The sequence below is a fragment of the Microcebus murinus genome, chromosome 5 (assembly GCF_040939455.1).
Source record: "Microcebus murinus isolate Inina chromosome 5, M.murinus_Inina_mat1.0, whole genome shotgun sequence".
Taxonomy (NCBI): domain Eukaryota; kingdom Metazoa; phylum Chordata; class Mammalia; order Primates; family Cheirogaleidae; genus Microcebus; species Microcebus murinus.
Genome location: NC_134108.1, coordinates 3,102,596 through 3,129,919, shown reverse-complemented (window position 1 = coordinate 3,129,919; position 27,324 = coordinate 3,102,596). Strand labels below are relative to the sequence as shown.

General features: G+C 35.6%; 1 protein-coding gene across 4 annotated transcripts in view; it reads right to left on the bottom strand.

Annotated features, from left to right (window-relative positions):
• The window catches only part of PDE10A (phosphodiesterase 10A), a 546,467-nt gene that overhangs the window by 160,380 nt on the left and 358,763 nt on the right, over positions 1-27,324 (bottom strand). For all 4 annotated transcript variants that reach the window (XM_012776792.3, XM_012776797.3, XM_012776793.3 and 1 more), the window contains one exon: positions 6,186-6,314. In XM_012776792.3, coding sequence (XP_012632246.1) covers positions 6,186-6,314 — 129 coding nt within the window. The remainder of the gene's footprint in view (positions 1-6,185; positions 6,315-27,324) is intronic.

Here is a 27,324-nt window from a genome sequence, read left to right as displayed (position 1 = left end):
ATTCTCACTGGAGTTAAGTGATATCTCATTGTGGGTTTTTTGTTTTTTGGGTTTTTTTGAGACAGAATCTCACTCTGTTGCCAGGGCTAGAGTGCCATGGCATCATGCCTAGCTCACAGCAACCTCAAACTCCTGGGCTCAAGCGATCCTCCTGCCTCAGCCTCCCGAGTAGCTGGGACTACAGGCATGTGCCACCATGCCGACTAATTTTTTCTATATAATTTTAGTTGTTCAATTAATTTCTTTCTATTTTTAGTAGGGATGGGGTCTCACTCTTGCTCAGGCTGGTTTGGAACTCCTGACCTTGAGCAATCCGCCCGCCTCGGCCTCCCAGAGTGCTAGGATTACAGGCATGAGCCACCACGCCCAGCCCTCATTGTGGTTTTGATTTGCATTTCCTTCATGATTAGAGATGTTGAGCAATTTTTCATTTGTTTGCTGGCCATTAGTCTATCTTCTTTTGAAAAGTTTCTGTTCATGTCCTTTGTCTATTTTTTAATGGAGTTGATTTTTTATTGCTGACCTTCATAATATCCTAATGTTTATTTAATAATTCTATATTTGTGCTTTGTATAAATAAGCATATATATGTTACATAGTTTAGTAATCTGAGTCTTGAAGGGTACCAGCTGAGCCAAATTCACTGTCAAATTAACTCTGCATAAAAATTAGCATAAAAATATAATATTTAGTGAAATTATATATGACCTAAATATTATCCTAAGTTTTTTCCAAATATATGTATAGTTATTTGATGAAACCTGTTTATAACTCTGCCTAGAAGTTATATTTTACTCTGAGGATATAAAAGCCTTAATGCTTTTTAAAGAAATTTTAATATTATTAAATGATTATAAAAGTTATATTATTAAATATTATGATTTTTATTAAAAGTTATAAAAGAAATAAAGGAAATGATTATTAAAAGTTATAAAAGAAATAAATGAAATTTCCAATTTCAAAACATCACTTAAAACTTGGTTGTTTGGCATTTAGGTTCAGAGGTCAACCTTCGGTGGCGCTTTGCCTCTCATCTCTAGATAGAATTTTATGCATTTGAAATGAAAATGGTATGAAAGCAATTAAACTGAAAACAATAATATTAAAAATGACTTTAAATTTAAATCTTTGAGGATTTGTGATGATCTACCTTCCCCAAACCCCATTCTATTTATCTATTTATCAAAGTAAAATAGACAGTAACTCAATGCAGCTTCCCCTTTTCACCATACGACTTCCCTAACTCAGAAACTGCAAGTTCGAACTATGCTTAACCCAAAGGTCAGACTAACTAGAAAAAAGTAGCAAATTACAACTCTTCTTCTATTTTTAGACTGTGAGCCTTTAAACAATTTAATAATCCTAGTAGGAAACAGTGCCTGCCACATAGTTTGCTGAGTGAATGAAAACACAGGTACCTGTGGGATTTAAAAATATATGTGATAGATATAATCCCTTCCCTCAAGAAGCTTTGAAATGAGTATGGGGAAAATAAGCTGAGCATGAATAGCTCTAGTGTCAGCTCAGCATGATGAGCACGAGAGAGGCAAGCAGTGCCACTAGAATCAGTCACACTGGTTCACTTGGAGGTGCAGAGTTCAAACCTAACTTATTTCATGTATTCATTCAAAAATGTTTTACAAAGCCCCTACTATGTGCCAGATGTGTTAAGTGAGGGACACAAAAATAACCACGATGCATACAGTTTACGCCCCCAACTTGACCTCCGAGTTACTGCGTGATAATTCTGTCAGGAACTAGACGCTTGACCTTGATGATCCTGCTTCCCTTTGCACATCTGTACATCTGCCAGGTGAGTGTAACTACACTGAACACTCGCTAATTGTGACCAAATGTAAAGGGTAAATATCTGAGAAAGGCCTTGGAAATTAAAACTGCTCTATGCTCAAACAATAGTGATGCATTATACATATTATGAAATATATGAAAGATGCCATGCATTGTCCATACTTTAAATGTTTTGATTTTGAGCACCAAACAAACACTAGGTGTTCGATAACATACTGAATAAAAAAAGGAAGGAAGGTAAAACAGCTCTGTTGACAACACAAAGTCGTTACCGAAAAGCAAACATTGAAAGGTGATGTCAGCAAGATGACCAACTGCAAGTCCATAGCTCTGGTCCCCTTCACATAGAGCCAGAATAATGAATAACTACACTTTAATGAAAATAACTGAGAGAGAGCACCAGAATGCATTAGTGGAGTAACAAAAATCCTTTTTAGCACAGAAACTTTTATGGCCACATAAAGAAGGGAAGGAAACGTAAGGTGTCCACCACCCCATCCCCCAGTGGAGATCAGCTGCAAACCGGGAGGAACTTCTCCTTAAAGCAAACAGGTAAGCAAGAAGATCCCAGTAACCCCTGGACACCTATAGACCTCACTACTGGGGTCCCCTGCCATCCTCACAGGCTCTAAGCCCAGCTAAGGTTGCTGCCTGGAGTCCCCACAGTTGGGTCCCCCTTCAGAAGGCGATGACAGTGCGCCCCATCCCTGTGGCCCACGTGGCTACACCATCTTGGAATTGGAACTATGGGATGTGTTCTGCTCTGAGCCAGACGTCCCCAAGCCAAGCTGCCAACAACCGTTACACCATTCCCCGTGGGACCAAGAGGAGGTAGAACTGCTCCACCTACCCTTCTCATGCCCCCTTGGGCCGGAGCTGAAGCAGTACCCTGCCTCTAGGGAAAACAGCACCTTGGCGGCCCAGATCAGTCACACCTCCCCGGTGCCTAAGTTGAAACAGTATCCTGTGTCTCAGGGAAATGGTGCCTGGGCCACACAAAACAGTGATGCTCCCCAAAGTCTGAACTGTAGCAGCACATCCATCCTGGGCGATCTGTGCCCAGGCTGAGCTGAACAGCTCCAGATCTTAGGGCTGAGCTGTTGTAGTACTCTGAATTGAAGGGAAACAGAGCAGTGGCTGAGCTGAGCTATCCTCACTCCACAGGCCAGACAACTCCAGTACCCTGCTTCCCTGGAGCTGAACTGGCCCCCTGGAATCTGAGCTGCTGAGATACCCCTCTCTCCCTGGGGAGTGGAATAATCTCTGCTGTTCCATGACCCACCAGGGCCAAAAGGACAGCTGTGCTCCGCCATCCTGGAGTACTTGCTGTCATTACCCCCGGCCTCACAGAGTCTGGGATACTACCAAGTTGCATCATTCCAGGGTCTAGAGTCACTACTGCATGATGCCTCCACTTCATAACTTTGGTCTGGGCAAAGATTTTATGAAAAGATTTATCAAAAGAATAAATAGGTAACAAAAGCAAAAATAAACAAATGGGATTACAGAAAACTAAAACGTTTCTGCACAGCAAAGAAATAATAATACAAAGAGACAATCTACAGAATGGAAGGAAATATTTGCAAACTGTTCATCCAACAAGGGATTCGTATTCTGAATATACAAGGAACTCAATGACAAAAAAACAAGTAATTCAATTAAAAATGGGCAAATGAGCTGAAGAGATATTTCTTAAAAGAAGACAAACAAATAGCCAATGGGTACATGAAAAAAAAAATGCTCAGCATCCCTAGTTATTAGGGAAATGCAAATGAAAACCACAATGAGATTATCATCTCACCCCGTTAGAATGGCTATCATCAAAAAGACAAAAAATAACAAATTCTGGAGAGGAGGGAGAGAAAAGGGAACTCTATACACTGTTGGTGGGAACATAAATTTGTATAGCCATTATGGAAAACAGTACGAAGTTTTCTCAGAAAACTAGAGAGAGAATGACAACACAACATAGTGGTTATAGTTAACAATAAGTTATGGTATAGTTTAAAATAGCTAAAAGAATGAAACAGGAATGTTCCTAACACAAAGGAATGATAAAGGCTTGTGGTGATGCAAACCCCAAAGAGCCTGATTTGATTATTACACATTGTGTGCCCATATTAAAACATCTCACGTACCCTATAGATATAGATAAATACCCATAGTAATTAAAAATAAAAAAAAAAAGAAAATAATAATAAAAAGAAAACAGAAGGAGGAAGGGAGAAGGGAGGAAGGGAGAAAGGGGAAAACAACCTTGCTATTACATAGTCCTCAAGGGCCATGCTACAAAATTTCACTGAACATGAGTGGTATATAATGAGATACATTCTTTTGATAAATGCCCTTAAAAGAGGAGGTAAAGAGGGTCTTACCAGATAGCACAGTAGAATTAAAGGTTCCTTTTCTTACACCTCCACTGCAAATTGCTTGTACCCCTGTTTCCTACTGATGCATTCTGCTACACAGCTACTTCAATGCCTGTCCTCACCACTAGCTGGTAAGCTCCAAGTTCTGGCCCATTCAGCTTCTTTTCATTTACAATATCATCCAGTCTCTAGCCCTCTGCAGGGTCAAATCAAAAACATCTTCTCGTAAGAACAAATGTTTTTAAGGTGGGAGAGAAATAACTGAGTAGGGTTTCAGTTACATGTTGTTATTCTTAATAATTATTTAACCCTTCAGTATATGTATTAAATAGTTTAAAATATTATGATTAACTACATAGAAAACAGATATTTGGGAGATGTAGAATGACATTTAAATATTTATAAAAATTAGAGAATTATTTTTCTCATTAACCCTAGAACAGCAGGTAAAATTTTTCATTTTCTAAGACCTGTATTCAATTTAATATCCCACAAAGATCATATATTCTTATGATATATTATTATCCCACATTACATAGCAAGTTGAAATTGGCATCTTTATTTACAATGTGCCTAAGCAAATCTCAGCCACACTTTTAAAACTATTAAACATCTCAAATTGCTTTCAAATGTTTGAGGTTTGTAGTAACTGAAATATGCTGTCAAGCTTTGCCCTTGATATTAAATAGTAAATACCATGAGTGTTTTGAAAAGAAAATGCATGTCTCTGATCTATTATTTCACACTCTCCCTTCCTCTCCATCTGTACATACATGCATACACACAAAAACATATTCATATATACTTGCTTTAAAAACTGTTTTATATTTCAATACAAAGCCCTGTGTTTCCTGTTTCAAAGATCTACCTCTTTTTATCATAAACATTGTGTAAGAAAATTTCAGAAACTTTAAAAACTAGTGAGGAAAATTACCCATACTTCTAGCACTATAACATTTTAATAACAATCATCTGAGTACTTCACAAACAGCATCTTTGCTGAAATAAAAAAGAAAAAGAAAAAAAGAGCATCTTGCTACACTAACAAAATTTCCCCCAAAATAGCATTTTTGTTTTTAATATGAAAGATATTTATATAGTCAAAATTATACATAAAATTAATTGCCACTGTAACAAAAATATTCACAGAAATGAAAAGTCAAGTTTGGCCAAACACAAATTCATTTAAAACAAAAACAAAAATCATACTACAACATTGAAAGCAAATACACTAATATACGTTCAATTTGGGGCAAAATGCATTTGACTTCACATTTCTTAGCCTACATTTCTTTTTTCATAAATATAACTGCTGAAGCAGTCTCTGTATTAAAAATAAATGACTTTAGAGACTAAGAGAGCAACATACCAAGGGAACCCTCCTAAAGAAAGCTACTTCACAGAAAGTTAAAAACAAAATATGCTTAAAATCTCAGGAACCCCAAAGTTAAAACTGGCTCTCCACTCTTTTTATCATTTCTCTAGAGCTTAAATCAAAAAGGTATCCTTTTTCTACTACTGAAAACTTCATAATGAATAATGTTCTGTTAGAGTTTGAGTATGAATCAAAGTCAAATTCCAAGTCAATTCCTTCCCTACTATGCACCTATAAAAATTGTTTTGAGACTTCTTTTTGTAAAACATAATAATATAATTATATCATTGAAATATATACAAATAATGATGGTTTTCTCAATATTAATAACAATCATTAAATAAAATCAAGCATAATATTGACTTTTGCATTTTTCATTGTGGTTATATCTAAATCAACTGAATTCTCAAGAATTATTTGTCAAGTTTTTTTTTTTAAGTCAAGATTCTTTCTTTTGTATTTATTTTTCCTCTTTCTAAGTTAATCTTTTTAAACAGAATAAAACTCCTATAGATTTAAAATGTTAATATCTGTCTACTTTATATTTTGCTTTCTAGAAGCCTTGTTCTTTTGACATCAGCTAGAAAAGTTGGCTGAAAATTAGTCCACACTAAATATGAGAGAAATCTTACCTTCTAGTTTGTTGTTTTTCCTCTTCAGCCATTTTTCTATAGTCTCTGTACTAACACTTTCATATACAAATTCATCTAATACCTGGGGGTGAAGAGAAAGATAGGCCTTCACTTTTTCATCTGTCAAACCTGTAAAAGAATTAAAAAAAAAATAAAATAAAATTCACCTATACAACATCTTCATATATGTGAAAGATACAGTATAATGATGCATTAGGCTAAGTTCCAGTAACCTCTAGTCTACTTGCAAAAGGGCCGGAGAAAGCAGGAGTATAGTTATTGCTCAATGGAACAGAATTGAGTTTCTGTTTCCAGTGAAGGCAAAGTTTTGGAAGTAGGAGTGATGACTGGCCAAAACTGTCAATGTAATTAATGCCACTAAATTGTACAGTTGAAAGGTTAAAACAACATTTTTACATTATATTTTTACCATAATAAAAATAATTTTAAAAAGAATGTAAAGTTAGGCCGGGCGCGGTGGCTCACGCCTGTAATCCTAGCACTCTGGGAGGCCGAGGCGGGCGGATTGCTCGAGGTCAGGAGTTCGAAACCAGCCTGAGCAAGAGTGAGACCCCGTCTCTACTATAAATAGAAAGAAATAAATTGGCCAACTAATATATATAGAAAAAATTAGCCAGGCATGGTGGCGCATGCCTGTAGTCCCAGCTACTCGGGAGGCTGAGGCAGGAGGATTGCTTGAGCCCAGGAGTTTGAGGTTGCTGTGAGCTAGGCTGACAGCTACGGCACTCACTCTAGCTTGGGCAACAAAGCGAGACTCTGTCTCAAAAAAAAAAAAAAAAAAGAATGTAAAGTTAGAAGGTAAGCAATTTTAAACTATAGCTAATACATCATGTTACATACTGTTTTCCACAAAAATGTTCAGTGTTGTACAAGAACTAACACCATGATCCAATGCTGTACATTAAGCCTTGCAAAGTACATATTTCTTTTGTGTAAATAGTTATCACAGATTTAATATTCAAAGCAAGTGAAACTCTAGCAATAATAGCAAACACGAGAATCTAGTACTGGAACATTATGGGTTTAATGAATAAACTCTCATATTTTATTTCCTTACAACACAAATGCTTCATTTTTCTCCAAGGCACTAAACCCAATGATATGACTAAAAAATTAAGTTCAGAATAATCTTGACATGTGCTCATTAATATTCTATGTAGCCAGTTTCACTGAAATAATTTTCATAGTCTAATGATAATTGGAGAATACACATAGGATTTTCAAAATACTCTTACATGTTTTCATATTGAACATATTAAATCATGTTTTTTTTTTCAAATTGCTGTTTCATGTTGGTATGCCATTTCATTAAACAATCCCCAACAGAAACAGACTATGAAGAATTATTCTCAGTGATGGTAATTATTTTTACTACTATATCTCCCCCGTTAATTATTTCAATAAATTATCCCCCTTACGGATGCTTAGGTAAAAGAGGCAATGAAAGATTGTACTTTGAGACAGAAAATAAGGAAGGAAGCATATTTTTATGACTCAAGGGAGTAGGCTATATATTTTCCCAAACAGACAAAGCAGAAATTTCCTATGTATTAATTAATTCTGCTGGGAACTAAAGTCAAATTGTTAGGATTCTACAACAGAATGGTATAATTGAGAAGGAAAAGTATTTCATCCAATGAAATCATTACTTAAGTAGTCAATTTAAACATACACACATACATATATTGTAGTAATAGAGAAAAGAAATTGAGACCCTTGTCTGTATTCACCCTGCAACAGAGCCCCGATAATGTAAAGTTCAGTTGGAGAAATTCTACAAGGTGCTAAAGATAAGAGACTTATTAAGCAAGAGAGTGTCTCAACAGAGCAAATACTATTCCCTAGATACAAAAGGCACAGGATGTCGTAGTAAGCTGACAGTCCAATTGACCTTCAAGACAAACAATGCAAATGTCGTTTGATTGTGTTCTCCAAAGCGGGACACATGCAACACTTCTTAGAAATTCCTCCTATCATTTCCATGACACAAGATTATACAATTCTTACCCTAACTTTCTAATTGCTCTTGAATTCTGCTTTCTCTCAACAACTCATGATGATGACACCAAAATCTGAGTCAGAAATCTTCAATATATTTTTGATCTCTAGACTTTGGATATTCTTCCATCACCTCAAGCTTCCATCTCAAGTCAAAATTAATGAGTCATCTCCTTCCCATTTCTTCCCAAAGAGATTTTAACTGTCAATTTTCCTTTTTCTGTTACTATTTATTTCCATTTTCCCAGAAGTCCAGGCTGAAAATATAGTCATGACTGACTCATCCCTCATCATGTCAGTCATCTCAGTGCATTATCACACAAGTTCTATTCACTAAATTACATGTCAGATAAAGGACTTGCATCCAAAATAAACAAAAACTCTTACAACTCAACAACAAGGAAACAAATAACCCAATTAAAAAATGGGCCTAAAATCTGAATTCTGACTCGGGTGGGGCAAAGGCAATATACATAACCTAAACATTTGTACCCCTGTAATATGCTCAAATAAAAAACACCTCAGCAAAAAAGAGACAGATATGGCAAATAATCATATAAATTTTTAATAAACCATTTAGGTTAGGGGATCACAGGATGAAAGGCATAATATGACAAAAGAATCTAACTGTATTAGAAATGTATAAAAACCTCACTGAAGGGTCAAGGGATAAGGTGCTGACCCATAAAACTTTGAGAATAAGTGGAGACTGAAACTTAAATGCCAAAGAAACTATATATAAGCACTGTACTCTAGCTGATAAAGTTAATATCCCATGAGGGTAGATTTTAACAATTCTGACACCACTATGCGTGTATACTACAAATAGACAATTAAATACATGGATGGTACATAGTGGGAACAAGATTTCTCATAGGTAGAGTAGGATGTTACAGATAAGCAAAAGGAGGAATTTAGAGTGATCCATGTGGTAACACAAGTCAGAGTTGGAGATGCAAGTATAAACTCATGTATGACAACATAGACGGTTACATACAGGAATACTGTAGATATGTACATATGCTCAGGTTAACACACAGACATTTTTTGCCTTGCAATGTTAGCTGAGAGGGCCTAGAAGCAACAATATGCCAGCACCAATGGGCATATGTAGCACCCAGATATTGTTTTCTAATACCATTCTCCAATAAAAGGAAGCACAGCTTCTTGAAGAAATGGCTAATTTAAGGAAAGGAAAAGAAAATACATTAAGATAAGCTTGGAACAGCCAATGATCAAAAATTTGCCACCAATAATCCAGGCAATTAATCATACACAGACTAATATAGATAGCTCTTCCAAGGTAATGTACATATTGAAACTAGTACCTTTTAAAATTCATTCCTGCTAATAAACTACATTCTCTCATCTATAAACATCTTGCCAGAGTGCAAACAGATAAGACTAATTAAACCGATGTTCACTTTTATTTTCTTTTTCAACATTTGACATGGGTATTAATGATTAGGGGATAGTTTAAAGTCATAAGTGAGAGAAGAGAAGCACAGAGTATCTCTGACTCAGTTGGGGCAAATGCAATATATGTAATCTAAACATTTGTACCCTTGTAATATGCTCAAATAAAAAAATTTAAATAAAAGACTGAATAATGAGACTAAGTTAGGAAGAGCTGATAAATTGCATTAATTTTCACAATGGAATTTGCAAATGCCCACTGAAAATGTCATGAAGGATTACGATTTAAACAAAATCAAAGCTGAAAACCAGAGTGGTACATGTAATGGTTGTATTTACCACTGAACCCAAAGACATAATAAAAGGCATAATAAAGACTGATGAGGGGGCACGGGCAATATACATAACCTTAACATTTGTACCCCATAATATGCTGAAATAAAAAAAAAGACTGATAAATATTTTAGTATAGATAATTGCTTCTGTGGCTATAAATCCAGCCAGCAACCTGAGGGACAGATAAAGAATAGCTTTATTTTGATGCTGAGTAACTCTTTTAAAGAAATAGACATATAAAAGCCAAATCAATATCTTCTACTTCAATATTTTGTTATTGAACCATAGAATAGTAATGAAAAGGATTAGCACTATTTGGGTTTCTATGCATGGTCATACAAACTATCAATAACAAAATACATCAATGATGATATATTTTTTTTACCTTTCTATAATATGGTAGCAATTGCAGCTACTTTTTGTCTGTCTCCACAAAACTCCTACAAGTTTCTAATAATATAACACATTATTATGCTACCTCCTTTGTTTTTTACTGCCTGCAAGCCACAGGTTCAACTTTGTTTTTCAGATGGAGATTGTGATTGTGTACACTTAGTAATGTACATTAATTTAAAACTTTTATAAAACCACAGGAAAAAATATATTGGCTCCCATGTACAGCCAACTTCAACAATTACCAGCTCATAGCCAATATTTTCCATCTGCACCCCCAACGACTCCCCTCTCATATAATTTCAAAGCAAATCCCAGATGTTATTTCAATACATTCATATATTACATTATGTATATCCAAAAGTAAAGAACTATTCCAACCACAAATGCTATTATTGCATCTGCAGAGAAATTATTATATTTAATATCATCAAATATCCAGGCATCATTCAAGTTTCTTTCTAATTCTCACATTTTTTTTTTACAGGTTTTGTTGGAACCAGGACCCAAGTAACATCCACATGTAGTTTTGTGGCATTTTATTGATTTTTTATTATATTTAGGTTTCTGTCATCCCATAATATTCCCCTCCATCTCTTATTTTCCCCATTATAATGGATTATTGAAGAAAATAGGTTCTTAGTCCTGTGGTTTACTTCAGCCTGGATTTTTCTGACTTCACCCCCGTGGTGGTGTTTAGCATGTTCCTCTGCCCTCTGCATTCCCGAAAATTCACATTAGACTGAGAGGCCTGGAGAGACTTAGGTCCAGTCTGATGCTACAGACAATTTGGTAAGTGGTGCTGTGCTCTTCTATCACAAGCTCATGCCATTTAGATGTCCCTCCTTTGGTGACACTAGTAGCATGGATGATTCTTGAGTCATTAATTCATTAGAGCCTGACGATGGCCTTCTTCATTTATCAGCTGAAATAATATGAAGAGAAACTCTGCTTCCCTGCTATCTGGTTACCCAGTGGGGCAGTTCATACAGATAGCACAGGATAAATGCTTAATCTGTTCCCTTCATTCACCAGTTTTCAACATACTGGGTGGGTACAGCAAAATTCTCTCATGTATAAACAACAAAAAATGTTACTATTACTATGACATCACAGATTCGAATAAATTCGATCTGTTTCTTCCATTGTAACTACTATCCTCACTGGTGCTCAAATTGTCCCATCTTGCAGCCACTGGGAAAGGCCTCTTCAAGCTGGTTCCGAGTAATGTGGACAAGAATCTAGCAGTCCTTGAAAGCTTCCCTTCTGCCTGCCAGGACAGGCTGTTTCAGGCTCACCGTGCTCACTTTCTGTCCACAGCTGGATTCAACATTTTTCCTCAGGATCTCTGGTTCTTTCTAGGGGCCGTGGGACTTCAACAGGAGTAAGTGAACTGGATTACATAATCACTCATTGTTCTATCATACAATAAACATGTAAGGTGGCTTTCTTTGTCCTAACCGACAAAGTGTATACATTGTTATAATTTAAAGTCACTTTGGGAAATATTCAACTCTCTGTGGTTATGTCAACAACTGGATGCAAATTTAGGTTTACTTCAGCTATATCTTTAAATGTGTCTTTATACCAATTTATCATTCTGATAATGGGTATCTATATGCTAAAGCATTTATTATTTCATAAGCCTTATCTTAATATCCATAAAAAATTATTTTAAAAATCACATTTTTAGCCTCTGATTTAGAGGCTAAAGAACTAATGTTTTCTCATTCTAAGAGACAATTTTAAATAATTGTAGGTACTAAAGAATCTATTGCTGGAAATATGAACAAGCAGTATTTTTCAAATCTTAATTCTACCACCTTAATTTTAGAGAAAAGCTCAATTCTGTGTTACTTTAAAGAATCAGTAAAAACATACGGAGAGTCTCCAGCACACTCCTCCTCTCCCCCATGACACCTGGGTTCTGGTTCCTAAACTTCCATGTCACGGTGCCCTTATATCATCCCAACTCAGGTTGTCTTCTTGACATATTAAAAGAATTCTTTCCTCCCAAATTAGGTATCTTATTACCAAGTCCTCTGGCCCTCCCCTATCACAGAAAAGGAAAAAAATTACATTCCCATTATCTCACTGTAACTAAACTCAGCTAGGTTAAAAGAAATCTTTTTTTTTTTAACACTGAATTATACTGAAGTATACATAATTTAATACTGAAGTATACATGAGCAATAATCTTTTCTCTGATTTATCACAATAATTATCTTAATTTTATAATTTCCTCTGTGTTTAGTCCAGGTGTAAGCAAAAAATAAAAGAATTTTCAGTTCCTTAAAGTCATAGTCCAACTGTAAGACAGATTTGGGAAAAAAAACTATTTCCTGCTATTAATTATTATACTATAATATTTCCAATGTCAAAGAACAGCTTGAACTATAAGGAGGCTGAAATGCATGGCATATGAAAAGAGGGTGAATGAGCACAAAGGTTTAGTTGGAAGAAGATAAGATTCTTGGGGGACATTACTACTGCTGAATATCTGAATGCTATTACATAAAACAAGTGAAGAGATTTTTGGCTTTTGTTTTTACTTTGTTTTTTCCACGTATAAACCTCAGGGCAAAACTAGAATTGACAATTTAGGAAGCCAGATAATAATTCTGTTTCAGGTAGAATGTTTAGGAAACAATTCTATAACTGGACAGGCTGTACTCAGCAGACAGCATATTCTACAACTGAGAGATTCAATGAAAGAAAAACCCAGTGACTTTGCAGACCCTTCACAGCCTGAGATATCCTCATATTTTCCAAGTTCCTGAGAGGTAAGTTTATATACAAATAAAATTTCTTATTAGTATCAAAAGACAGTTCCAAAACATACACTGGAAGAAGAAAATTTTCTTAATATATACTGTGGTATAAATAAATCATTTTAGTACCTTAACAAAATATGTCAAGTTAAAATAAAACAAAAGTATCCTGTGTCATACTAAGCAGTGCTGGACATTCACACAGCTCAACAGCAATGTTCTTGCTAACGTGTGTGTGTGTTCTCCTACACTGCATATTGTTCGTCCAGGTTGCATATATATGATACACATCTATATTAGAACCTTCCTTTATTTGTCCAAGTGAAGGTTAGCAGTTTAAAAGCAGGTAAGTGTGCTTTCAGAACCCCAAAATTCAACTTCTTTCTTACTGAGTATTTGCCTCTCTTGCATCTATACTCCAACTATTTAACTTCCTTCCTTATCAAAAAGATAAAATCGCTAATAGCATTTGTTGCCCTTCCGTGAATTCTCTCTGCACACAAGATACTACACTATACGCATTACACGTATTGGCTCAGTTAGGGCTCTGAGCATTATGTATCTGGCACACAGGAAATCCTCAAAATATTTGTGGCATAATGAATTATGAGCTCCAGAGTATAATAAAATGGGAAAATTGAAGCACAGAGAAGTTAAATAATTGGATTAGTTTTTGTTGTCTACAAAAGCAATAATTAAGGTCAGAACAAAGATACAAGCCCAAGAGCTCACTTCTTAAAGCCAAACTGCCCCTTGTATTTCCATACTTTCTCTTATTAAACTTTAATGGAATTGTTACTCGTCAGAGCTACCTCTAATTTGGAATTACATTTTAAATTTAAAAATCTAATTATAAATTCAAAAATCTCAGTGCTAAATCTCAGGCTTTGGTAAGAAGGCAGAAAGAAATCTTTGCAGCAGAAACGCCCCTGGAGTCTCAAGGCTAGTCCTGAAAATAAGTCTAATGTAAGGATGGAAAGGGAAGGGTCAGTGGAAATGGCCCCACTTTCCCCCATGCTTCCTCAATCTCCTTCCTCCAATGTGCCAAGCCCTCCCTTCCCCACCCCTGGTCTTCACTGCTACCTGCCCTGACTCTTCCCCACTCTTCTCTGGGCTCCGTGAGACATTTAGCCAATTTAAGAGCAACTTCCCCAGAGCCACCTCCACTAATCACACGCATCCCCATGCACTGCCCTGCCGCACTGCGCTCTCACTGTGCCCTGCTCTTAACACTTCAGGACACTCATCGCAAGTGAAAATCTCCTGTTTATTTAGTAGGCACTTTTTAAACTTCAGCCTCTCCAACTAGACTATAAACTCCATGAAGGCAATAACTGACCTATCTCATCCTCCACATAGCACAGGGCCTGGCTCTGTACAGAGGAAGAGTTAACACAGCAGGCCTGAGAGTGCCCTCCTTAGCAAGGATGCTCACAAGGTTGGCCTTTGGGAACTCGGCTCTGCAGTACTCCCAGTCACTGGTTAACTAAAAGGCAAGCCACTGTGCCTAAACTATACAAACAATATGGCTTATGCCGAACACCTGCTTTCCTTCTCAGGGGTCTGAAAGTTTGGAACATGCCAGGCAGAGAGTGCCCACATGATCAGCCCCCAATAAAAACCCTGGGTACTGAGTCTTTAACATGCTTCCCAGGTAGACCACGCTTTATACATACTGTCACAGGTCACGCTAGTGAAATTAAACATGCCCTATCAATTGTCCCCAACATCTTGGGGACCAGGGACCGGTTTCATGAAGACAATTTTTCCAAGGACTGTGGGGGTGGGAGACAGTACTCAGGCGGTAATGTGAGCAGCTTCACCCAGCTGGCCTGGTTCCTGACTGGCCATGGACCAGTCGGCTGGGTGGGGACCCACAGCCCTGTGTCACTCCATGAAAAGAAGACTCTCAGAATATTGTGCCAGGTCTCTCCTGGACTTCACACAGTGTGCCTTTTCCTTTTGCGGACTGTGCTTTGCATCCTATTGCGCTAATAAATTTTAGCCATGACTACAACTAAATGCCTGGCCCCGTTAGCTCTCCTAGCACATCATCAAACTTAGGGGTAATTCTGGAGACCCCAATTCAGAGATCATGATCATTAAGTGAACTAACCAATAAGTATTTCTTTGTTTTGTGTGATTTCACGGAAGACTGGGAAGGGGGGTGGTATAGGTGTGTTTGCTGGAAACTGCACCCAGTTCCACAAGATCACAGAGGCACATACCAACAATCCAAAGTCCTAAAGCATGTGCCCAACCAAAGGACCCCTGCCCTCAAGTAGCCTGCTGAACTTCCTAAATTCCCTTTGCTGCCTGAGCCTAGATGAGATTCTTTTTTTTCTCTTATTTCCTTTACTTTCCTTTTCTCACCCAAAGAGTTTAAATGCCTAAGAGGATGATACTCTTTATATAATAAAGTTTATGAAGATAAAGATTTATATAGCAGTTCCTTCTAACCACTGATTCAACCAGAGAAGGGATTAATAAGCTCTTGATTTCATTTCTTTTGGCTTTATTTAAAAAGGCAAAGTCCTTTATATGCAATGAACTGAGGTTATCATGTCACAGATGTAAATGGCTTTTAGGATCATTAAAAAGGCTCTAAAGCTATAGCAGAAACAAAGAGATAAGATGCTTCTTTGGATTTTATTTAAACTCCATAGACATTCTTTTTAACCAAGGAGAGAAAATAGAAAGCAAAGTAAAAACACATGCCTTGTAATAATCATTCTTGCCTCCCTTATATGTATCATCTAAATAATTTCTTTCCACCCAAATACAATTCCACTGAAAGGAGATTTGCAAATGACCTAGAAAGTAGTCATTTAACGAACCTTGGTTTAATATACTGCCAGCATTTTGACCTACATAATTGCTTATCTATTCCATGGGAACTAATAGCCTAAGCAATGTCTTAGCTGCAGAGAAGGCATTGTTTCTAATGTTCATAATTTGTATTTATCAGAAGATAAATCCCATACTGCTGTTATTTCTAAACCAAGGTGAAATTAATTGCATGCTTTCCCTTTGCTAAAGACATCAATGAAAGTTTCCACTGAGAAAGCCAACTAAAAACTTGAGCCGCTTACAGTGATAAGATAAAGATGAAAATAATTTTTGAGTAGAACTTTCAAAAGTAAGCTTTAAGTCCACCAAGATTTACCCTTTCTGTGACTCAGAAAACCACACCTCTACAATGAAGTCTAAAATTGAGACAGACGTTCAGGTACAGGTTTTGCCACGTAGGTACAGATTTTACCACATAAAGGATTCAGCACTCCCCTCTCTTTAGCACAAAGACAGATCCAATCTACAGTAACCTGGTAGAAGACCTGAGGTTCTGAGTCACCTCAAATGCTCAACATAGGCTATTTTCCTTAAGAAAGTCTCTTGACCCTTTAACCTCATTGTCCTCATAAACAAAGGATGGGCCCAATAATAGTACATGCAAAGACCTGAACACATATTAAGTGATTAGTGAATAGTTATTTCAATAACATCCGCCTTCATCAAAATAGTGAGAACTTTTATATCAAGAAATATGAGATTGAGATTTTAACAGAAACGCTTTCCTGTTAGAAAAGACCATGCTACTATTTAGACATATTAATAATATGACTTTATAAAATCTATATTTACCTATATTTAAGAACGTTTCATCTAAGTGTGTTTCAGAATAGCTAATGCTTTAGGTACACCCATAAGTGGTTAAGTTGAGAAGTTATCAGATACAGAAACCATCTAGTTAACCTTGCAGTTTGGAAGGAGAGCTTTCCCCAGAGCCTACAAATGAGAAGTAAGTATAGCCAATACCTTTATTTTAGTCTTCTGATATTCTGAGCAAATAAAACCAGTCACACGGTGCCAGACTCTTGGTCTGCAGAACTATGAACCAATAAATGGATGTTGTTTTAAGGCACTACCTTTGTTATAATTTGTTATGAGGCAATAGAAAACTAACAAAAATTTGCAAGTTGAATTACTTTTATTATTAATTCAGTTAAGTAAAGAGGAACATAATATAGTTTCCAAACTATGTAAAACTTAACCAGGTTAGCAAAAAGTATAACTGACTGCCGAAAGTTGGTCAAAGTTGTAAAAAATATTTTTTTTAATGGAAGCACAAACTCAGGAGAGAACATCTTGTCTTTCCCAAATCACGTATTAGCACCAAAAGTTGGAATAAAGTAACTACAACAGCTCTGAAAGACGTAACTGCATGATTCTTAGTGAACACACCACGTAGCAGTGAAACATTCTCAAGAGGTTATATATATATAGCACTCCCGGCAGACCACAACACGCATCCAACTCAGGCTTCCCTGAAAAGCAGAGGCACTAGCATATGTTAACTAGTTCATTATGTGACAGCAAAAATTAGAAAAACGCATGCCGGATGTAAGAGCATAAAACAGAGTTTCTCAATCTAAGCATCTTAAGTTGTTTCAACTGGAGCTTTAATATTCTTTTCAAAATTATTTTGAATTTTCTTAAATTTTAAAACAGCAATGGATGCCAAAAAGGGAGCAGATAACATAAATTTAATTTTAAAAATATATTTAAATACCTGATGGAATGAGAATAAGTGATTAAGAGAGACTGCTATCAATTAGCAGACATAGCAGGTACATAGAAAATACCCTATGGGAGGATAATCACGAAATGTTAGTCCACAATATTACTGAGAATCAGCATTTTTAAAAAAGAACATGGTTTCGCTGGTGAATTATCTCAAATATTTGAGACCCAGTCTCAAAAAAATTAAAAAGAAAAAGAAAGAAAAGACTTAGATACTTGAGTTCAACACTTACTGTAAATCTACAGTATTATACCTCATAAGCAAATTAATTTATAATATTATACTCTTACGGTATGTCATTCTACCTAAAATCATTTAATACATGCATTTCTCAAATAAAACTTCTCCAAACCCTTCTCCTTAACAGTCTCCATCATCTCTGTAAATGAAAACTCCATTTTCTCAGCTGCTCAGGACATAATCTCTCAAGTCACCCATGACTCCTCTCTCTTACCCCTAAGTCGGCTTGGCTCTAAATCTAGAATCTAACCGCTCAATACCTTTGCTCCTGCCAACCAGATTCTAGCCACAGGCTTACTTACCTGAGCTATTTCAGTAGTCCTCTAAATCTGAAATGGTTTCCCTGCTACCACCCTTGCCCCCTCTCTTCATTCTATTCTCCATAAGGCAACAGAGCCATCCTGTTAAAATATATCTGTCAGATTATGTCACCTTTGGATCAAAGTTTTGCAATACCTTCCTACATCCCTAGCCAGTTTCCCAAATGACCTCCAAGGCCACTGTCCATGATCTGCACCATCCTGGCTCTCACTTCTCTACTTTCCCTCTTGCACACTGTCCTCGGCCACTTCCACCAGACACAGCAAGAGCACTGCCTCCAGGTATTTGCATCTGGGCTTCCTTATCTGGAAAATTTGCCCCATGTGTCCTAGTGGCCCACTTCCTTACATCTCTCAGGTCTTAACTGACTCAGTTATCATTTTCTCAATGATACATCCCTGGCCTCCTTTTCTGAAATCAACAATTATTCCTCTCCAAACAAACAAAAAAATCCCCTCTCTACTTTATTTTTTCCCGTGGTATATACCACTAACATACCAGTTTTTCTTTCTTCACTGATGTATTCCCAGCCTAGAACAGTGACTAGCATATAATAAATACCTAACAAGTACCTGCTGAATGGATGAATGTGTTTGTCACTTAATATCTCCTAATTTAAAAAAAAAAATCAGTGAGCCAAGTTTTATATATTAATAAATAGCACACGGTTCGAAACAAGACTTGATTAAAATCACATTAAGACTTTGGCATTTGCCCAAGATACTCTGAAATACAACATGAGAAAAGGGAAATAATAACAAAAACAGCATTTATTGCTGTAGAACAGTAGCATTATGCCTCAAAAACTAATGTGTTACAGGTGTTTTAGGATGAAAATCTTCAAGAATTATAACACTTCAAGAATTATAACACTTATTTTTAATTGTATATTGAAATAACCAAATTTGGGAGACTGTCAAAATTCACTTATATACTTTATTCACAAGAAAACTACATATTTTTACAAAATCTAAAGAACTACAGAGCTATAAAATTTGTGCATTATTTTTAACCATTATACATTTTTTAACCATTATTATAACCATTACTTATCAAATTCTGGTAGAGACATAAGAGAAGCATTTTTTAAATCATTGAATTTTCACTTCAAAAATGATTCCCAAAATAATTAATGTCTGGGGTTGGGGGAAAAAGTTCTAATAAAACTTAAGTTAATCCTTATCAAGTAAATTAAAGAAATGCATTTTCAGAAAAAAACTAAATGAAAATTTTAAACTGCTGTACAAAATGGATTTTTACAATATCTCTTAAAATAGAAAGAGATTCCTATCCCCATGGAGGAAGAAATTGTGAGCAACTGTCCATTCAGGAAAGTGAAAGAAAAAAACTCTGTAAGAAATAAAATCTCTAAGTTTTTGTCTTCCAGAAGGATCATTTTTAAAAACCTAAGATACATCATACATGAGAGCAGTTAAGACTATAATTTAAAAAAAAAAAATTCTTTATTCTGTATCTCTAAAGATTGACCCTCTCTGCTGCTCAAAAAATCTGTATCCAAATAACTTAAAATCTTGAGTCTGTCTGCAAACACAGAAGACATACTGTCTCACTGCTCTGTAGGATGATGCTTGCACACTCCATACCTTCCCTCCTTGCAAGAACAGAATAAGCAAATTGAGGAGAAAAAATAAAAATTGGTAGGTCCACTTAGGAGAAGAAAGGTCAAAATGCCTGTGGCTTGCAATGCCGAAAGGGTTTTTAATATTTGTGAATAATAAGGTCTTAATTCCTCTAAAACATTATGTTGACAAATGATGAATGAAATTAGGCAAATAATCACCCATATCAAATCATAGAAGATTTTTTATATTAACTTCAGTTTTATATTTAACCCCAGAAGATCCCCCAACATACAAAGTTTTATGAAGTATTAAAATTAGATATTACCACCAACCATGTGTGAGATCACTTTCATTACTTTTCAGTGTATGGTGATTCAAATATTATAATGTAATTTATTTATATCAGATAGAAAGACTGCCAAAAAGAAAATCTATTTCCTAAACTAACTGCATTATAAAGTAAAATAAAAAGCATTGATATGATCTCTCTCTTTGAGGCTAATGTCAAGTAAAACAACTATACCCTCTCAAAGCATGTTGTTTGGCAATAGAACTAGACCAGCATGGAAATCATTAGTTTACTAGACATACTATAACGATTTATTAGTAATAGAAACACTATAATGTTTAAAATAGTTCAAAAAATAGGGAAAAAATTTGCATTTGCAGGGTGTCATTCATGAAGAAATATAGTCTGTTGTTAAATCTATATGCCTGAAAAAAAAAAAAGGAATAAATCAGGCCTTCTTGAATCAACACAAAAGCTCTCAATTCTTTAACTATTTTACATTAAACACAGACACTAGCATTAGCTCTTCCTCAAGATGATTTTCAGATATTTTTAAAATTATAATTTAAGAAAAAGATGAAATAAATCTAGAGAATATCAAAGGAAAGTCCTAACCATTAAAAACAACTAACAGTTCTTCAAGATATGTGAGGGGGTTTTTTAGCTTCTAAATCTCCTGGTCCTACCACTTTCTTCTCACTCCTATCCAAACTGAGTCACAAGTCTGTTCTTCAAATTTCCTTAATACACTGCACTGGTCCCCCACTGCCCTGCGCTAACCATGTGATGACAAGGCTGAAAGTGACATGGCTCTCTTATCTCCTACCTAGACCTTAATTTCCTGAGGACAAGTGTCACAGTCAAATCTTACCTGGACTGGCACATAGCAAAGTTTAAATGAAGGGTTCTCAGCTGGAGGTGATTTTGCTCCCCTCCCACCCCCCAGACATTTTGAGCTTGGGTAATTTGAGTAACATTTGAGCAAGGAGCAGGGGCTGCTATTGGTATCCAGTGGGGAGAAATCAGAGATGCTGCCAAAAACTCCAGGGTGCACAGGAAATCCCCCAACGCCAACCCCCAAGCAAAGAATTATCCATGAAAAGTGTCCATAATGCTGGAACCCTGCTTTCAATGTGTTTGCTGATAGAATTAATACTGTAGATCATCCACATATGGAGGGTTTAGAAAAAAATAAAGAAAAAAAATGAAACAAAAAGAAAATGGAAAACAATCAGATTTTAAAAGAGTAGGCTGGTTATATTTATTGAGAGGTACTGATATTGATATAATGCTGACTTAAATGCCTTGGTAACTGTACTTTAGGACTTTTAGTAACCATCTCAAACAAAAGGCCTATGAAACTATGGCAGTTAAATATCATTTAAGGAGTGTTACGAGTTGAACTGTGTTCCCCCAAAATTCATATACTGAAGTCCTAATGCCCAATACCTCATCATGTGACTATATTTAGAAGTAGAGTAGCTGCAATTGTAATTAGTTAAAATGAGGCTATACTGAAGTAGGAAGGGACCCTAATCCAACGTGGATGGTGTCCTTACAGAAAAAGAACTCCATGAGAAAATGAAGGCAAAGATGAGGGTGACGCTTCCATATCCAAGAAGCGCCAGTGATTGCCAGCAAAGCGCCAGATGCCAGGGGCGAGGTGTAGAACAGGTTCTTCCTCTCAACCCTCAGAAGAGACCAACTGTGCCAACACCTTGATCTTGGACTTCTGGCCTCCAGAAATGTAAGACAATAAATTTCTGTAGTTTAGGCTACCCAAACTGTGGCACTTTGTAATGGCAAAATGTATGGAGCAGACTGGTCCAGGAGATGGTTCTCTAAGCAAAGCCTCTAAGATTTAAGCAATTCTCATATAGGTTTATCAGCCCAGAGGTTTAAACTCTCCTCTTCCCAACAATCTCTGCTTTCACAGTAGAAATACTTCTTTCTGATCTCAGTAAGCATAAATGGCATGAGAAATCTAATCTTATTTGTTGCTAAACTAATTTCCCTAATTCTGTGGTAATGAATTCATGATTACCTATTTAAAATAGAGATATGAAATATTCTGATTTAAATTACAATTTGGACTTTATAAGGCTTCCCTAAGAATATTTTCCACTTCAAGTAGACAATATATTATTTATTTTTTATGACAAGATATCATCAAGCAATATGACTTTATTTTTTAAAAGGGTCACAGGAATGTGTTCTATAATAAGAAGTGCTCCCAGAGCTCTCCCAACTGCTAGAGTAGTTTATCAACCCAGGGTTTGTGAACCCCACATAGACGAGCTCCACGTTGTCCCAGGAACTCCCTGGGGTTACCTTATGAAATTTTGCACTCTGAACATATGTACATTTTTCTGGGAAAGGTCAGCAAGCTTTCATCAGATTCTCAAAAAGTTATATGGCCATATGAACTAATCTAGAACTCAACTATTTTCCTTCAATAATGTGTTAAACTCCATATACCATAATTACTTGCTCATCTGAGCTGAGATTTTAGATTGCTTTTTAGGGGGTTTTTTAACTGTTATTTTCAACTATATGGATATATAATAGTTGTATATATCTATGGGGTACACGTGATGTTTTGATATAGGCATACAATGTGAATTAGTCAAATCAGGGTAATTGGAGTATCCATCACCTCAGGCATTTTTTTTTATTTCAAAATACGAAGGGGGTACAAATGTTTTTGGTTACATGAATCACTTTTGTAATGCTTAAGTCATGTCTATAGGTGTGTCCATAACCCAAATAGTGCTGTTGTATCCCTTTGGTAGGTTTTTGCCCCTCCCTTCCACCCCACTCCACTCTGCTTGATTTCCACTGAGTTTTACTTCCCTATGTGTACATGTGTGCTCATCGGTTAGTTCCAGTTTAATAGTGAGTACATGTGGTGCTCATTTTCATTCTTTAGAAACTTCATCTAAGAGGATGGTCTCCAATTTCACCCAAATTGTTGCAAAAGGCATTAATTCATCTTTTTTATGGCTGAGTAGAACATGGTATACATATACCACATTTTATTAATCCACTCATGAATTGATTGGGTTTGATTCCACATCTTTGCAATTGTGAATTGTGCTGCAATAAACATTCGAGTGCAGGTTTCTTTTTCATATAATGACTTCTTTTCCTTTGGGTAGAAACCCAGTAGTGTGGTTGCTGGATCAAATGGCAGGTCTACTTTTACTTCATTGAGGAATCTCCATACTGTTTTCCATGGAAGTTATACTAATTTGCAGTCCCACCAGCAGTGTATAAGTGTTTCTTTCTATATACATACAAGCATCTATTGTTTGGGGACTTTTTAGTAAAAGGCATTCTAACTGGGGTAAGGTGATATCTCATTGTGGTTTTAATTTGCATTTCCCTAATGGTTAGAGACATTGAGCATTTTTTCATATGTTCATTGGTCATTTGTCTATCTTCTTTTGAGAAGCTTCTTTTGGTGTCTTTTGCCCACTTCTAATGGATTGTTTTTTCTTGATGATTTGCTTGCATTCTTTGTAGATTCTGGATATTCGCCCTTTATTGGAAGTATAGCTTGTGAATATTTTCTCCCATTCTGTAGGTTATCTATTTGCTCTGTTGGTTATTTCCTTAACTGCGCAAAAACTTTGTAGTTTAATCAAACCTCATTTATTTATTTTTGTCATTGCTGAGATTGCCATTGGGATATTAGTCATAAATTCTAGGCCAATATCTAGAAGAGTTGTACCTACATTTTCCTCTAGAATTCTTATGGTTTCATGGCTTACATTTAAGTCCTTTATCCATCTTGAATTAGTTTTTGTGAGTGGTGAGAGACAGCGGTCCTATTTTGTTCTTCTGTGTGTAGCTATCCAAATTTTCCAGCACCATTTACTGAAAAGGGCTTCTTTTTCCCAATGTACGTTGTTGTCTGCTTTGTTAAACATCAGTTGGCTGCAGGTAGGTGGTTTTATACCTGAGTTCTCCATTTTCTTCTACTAGTCTATCTCTCTATTTTTGTACCAATACCATGCTGTCTTGTAGTTATCATTTCTTTGTGTTAAGAACATTCAAATTCTACTCGTTTAGTTATTTTAAAGTATACTTTAATTTATTATTGATTATAGTCACTTTATCAAATATATTTCATTCTAACTAACTATATATTTTTGTACCCATTAACTATCCCCACTTTATTCTCCCTTCCCTGCTTCCCTTCCCCATCATTCTATTGTCTTCATGAGTTCAATTGTTTTTATATTTAGCTCCCACATATGAGTAAGAATATAGGAAATTTAACTTTCTGTGTGTGGCTTATTTCACGTAACAATTTTTTCCAGTTCCATCTATGTTGTTGCAAATGGCAGGATTTCATTTTTTATGGCTACATAATATTCCATTGTGTATATGTACCACCATTTCTTTATCCATTCATCTGCTGAGGACACTTAGGTTGATTCTAAATCTTGGCTACTGTGAATAGTGCAGGAATAAACATGGGAGTGCAGATATCTTTTTGATACATGGAATTCCTACTTTGAGAATCTCAGTGGGATTGCTGGGTCATATGGTAGTTCTATTTTTTGTTTTTTGAGGAACCTCAATACTGTTCTCCACAGTCGATGCACTAATTTACATCGCAACAAATAGGGTACGAGGGTTCCCCCTTTCTCCACATCCTCGAAAGCATTCGTTATTGCCTTTTTTATAAAAGCCATTTTAACCAGATGACATATCTCATTGTAGTTTTGATTTGCATATCTCTGATGACTAATGATGTTCAGCATACTTTCATATACCTGTTGGCCATTCGTATGTCTTCCTTTGAGAAATGTCTATTTAATCCTTTGCTCCATTTTAAATCAGATAATTTTATTTTTTCCTATTGAGTGGCTTGAACTCCTTATACATTCTAATTATAATCCCTTGTTAAAGGGATAGTTTGCAAATATTTTCTCCCATACTGTGGGTTGTCTCTTTTCTTTGTTGATTGTTTCCTTTGCTGTGAAGAAGCTTTTTAGCTTGATACAATCCCATTTGTCCAATTTTTCTGTGGATGCCTGTGCTTTAGGAGTATTATTCAAGTAGTCCTTGCCCAAACCAATGTCCTGAAGCATTTCTTCAATGTTTTCTTTTAGTAGTTTCATAGTTTCACATCTTAGATTTAAGTCTTTAACTGATTTTAATTTCATTTTTGTATGAGATATAAGAGTCCAGTTTCATTCTTCTGCACATGGATATCCTGTTTTCCCAGGACCATTTATTGAAGAGACTGTCCTTTCCCTGCTGTATGCTCTTGGCAATGCTGTCGAAGATAAATTCACTATAGCTGTGTGGATTTATTTCTGAGTTCTGTATTCTGTTCCATTGGTCTATATATCTCTCTTTATGCTAGTACCATGCTGTTTTGATTACTATAGATCTGCAGTAGAATTTGAAGTTGAATAATGTGATTTCTCCTGTTTTGTTTTTTGCTCAAGATGGTTTTGACTATTCTGGGTCTTTTGTGGTTTCATATAAATTTTAGAATTTTTTTTCTATTTCTGTGAAGAAAGTCATTGACATTTTAATGGAGATTGCACTGAATATGTAGATTGCTTTGGATAGTATGGACATTTTAACAATACTGACTCTTCCAACCCATAAGCGTGGAATATCTTCCCATTTTTTGTGTCCTCTTCAACTTCTTTCATCAATTTTTTACAGTTTTCATTATAGAGATTTTTAGCTTCTTCAGTTAAATTTATTCCTGGGTATTTTATTTTATTTTTAGATATTGTAAATGGGATTACTTTCTTGGTTTCTTTTTCAGATTGCTTATTGTTGGCATATAGAAATGCTACCGATTTTTGTATGTTGATTTCATATCCTACAACTTTACTGAATTTGTTCATCAGTTCTAACAGTATTTTTGTGGCATCTTTAGGTTTTCCAAATATAAAATCATATTGTCTGCCAACAAGGATAGTTTTATTTCTTCCTTTTCAATTTGGATGCCCTTTATTTCTTTCTTTTGTCTGACTACTCTAGCTAGAACTTCCAGTACCATGTTGAATAACAGTGTTAAAAGTGGGCATCCTTGTCTCAGAACAGATCTTCAAGAAAAGGCTTTCAGTTTTTCCCAATTCAGTATGATACTAGCTGTGGATCTGTCCTATAAAGCTTTTACTATGTTGAGGTACGTTCCTTCTATAATCAGTTTTCTAAGAGTTTTTGTCATAAAGGGATGTAACTTTTATCAAATGCTTTTTAGCATCAACTAAAATGATCGTATGTTTTTGTTCTTCATTCTATCGATATGCTGTATCACTTGGATTGATTTGCATATGTTAGACCATTCTTCCATCCCTGGGATGAATCCCACCTGAATAATCTTTCTAATGTGTTGTTGAATCTGGTTTGCTAGCATTTTGTTGAGGATTTGTGCATCTACATTCATCAGAGATATTGGTCTATAGTTTTCTGCTTTTTTGTTGTGTCTTTGTCTAATATAAGACTCATAGAATGAGTCGTGGAATATTCCCTCCTTCTCGATATTTTTGGAATAGTTTAAGTAGGATTGGTATTAGTTCTTCTTCGAATGCTTGATAGAATCCAGCAGGGAAGCCTTCAGGTCCTGGGCTTTTCTTTGATGGGAGATTTTCCATTATTGCTTTTATTTCATTACTTGTTATTGGTTGATTCATATTTTGGATTTCTTCCTGGTTTAGTCTTGGCAGGTTGTATGTGTCTAGGAATTTATCCATTTATTCTATAGTTTTCAATATATTAGTATATAGTTATTCATAGCATTAATAGTCTCTAATGATCCTTTGAATTTCAGCAGTATCAGTTGTAATGTCTCCTTTTTCATCTCTGATTTTATTTTTTGAGTCTTCTCTCTTTTTTTCTTAGTTTGGCTAAAGGTATGTCAATTTTTGTTTATATTTTCAAAAAACCAACTTTTCATTTCATTAATCTTTGGGATTTTTTCAATTCAATTTCATTTATTTCTGCTCTGATCTTTACTTTCTTCTACTAATTTTGGGTTTGACTTGCTCTTTTTTTTCTAGTTCTTTAAGATACAATCATTAGGTTGTTTATTTGAAGCTTTTCTACTTTTTTGATGTAGGCATTTATTTCTATAAACTTTCCTCCTATTACTGATTTTTTCTGTATACTATAGGTTTTGATATGTTTTAATGTTCAGTTATTTCAAGAAATT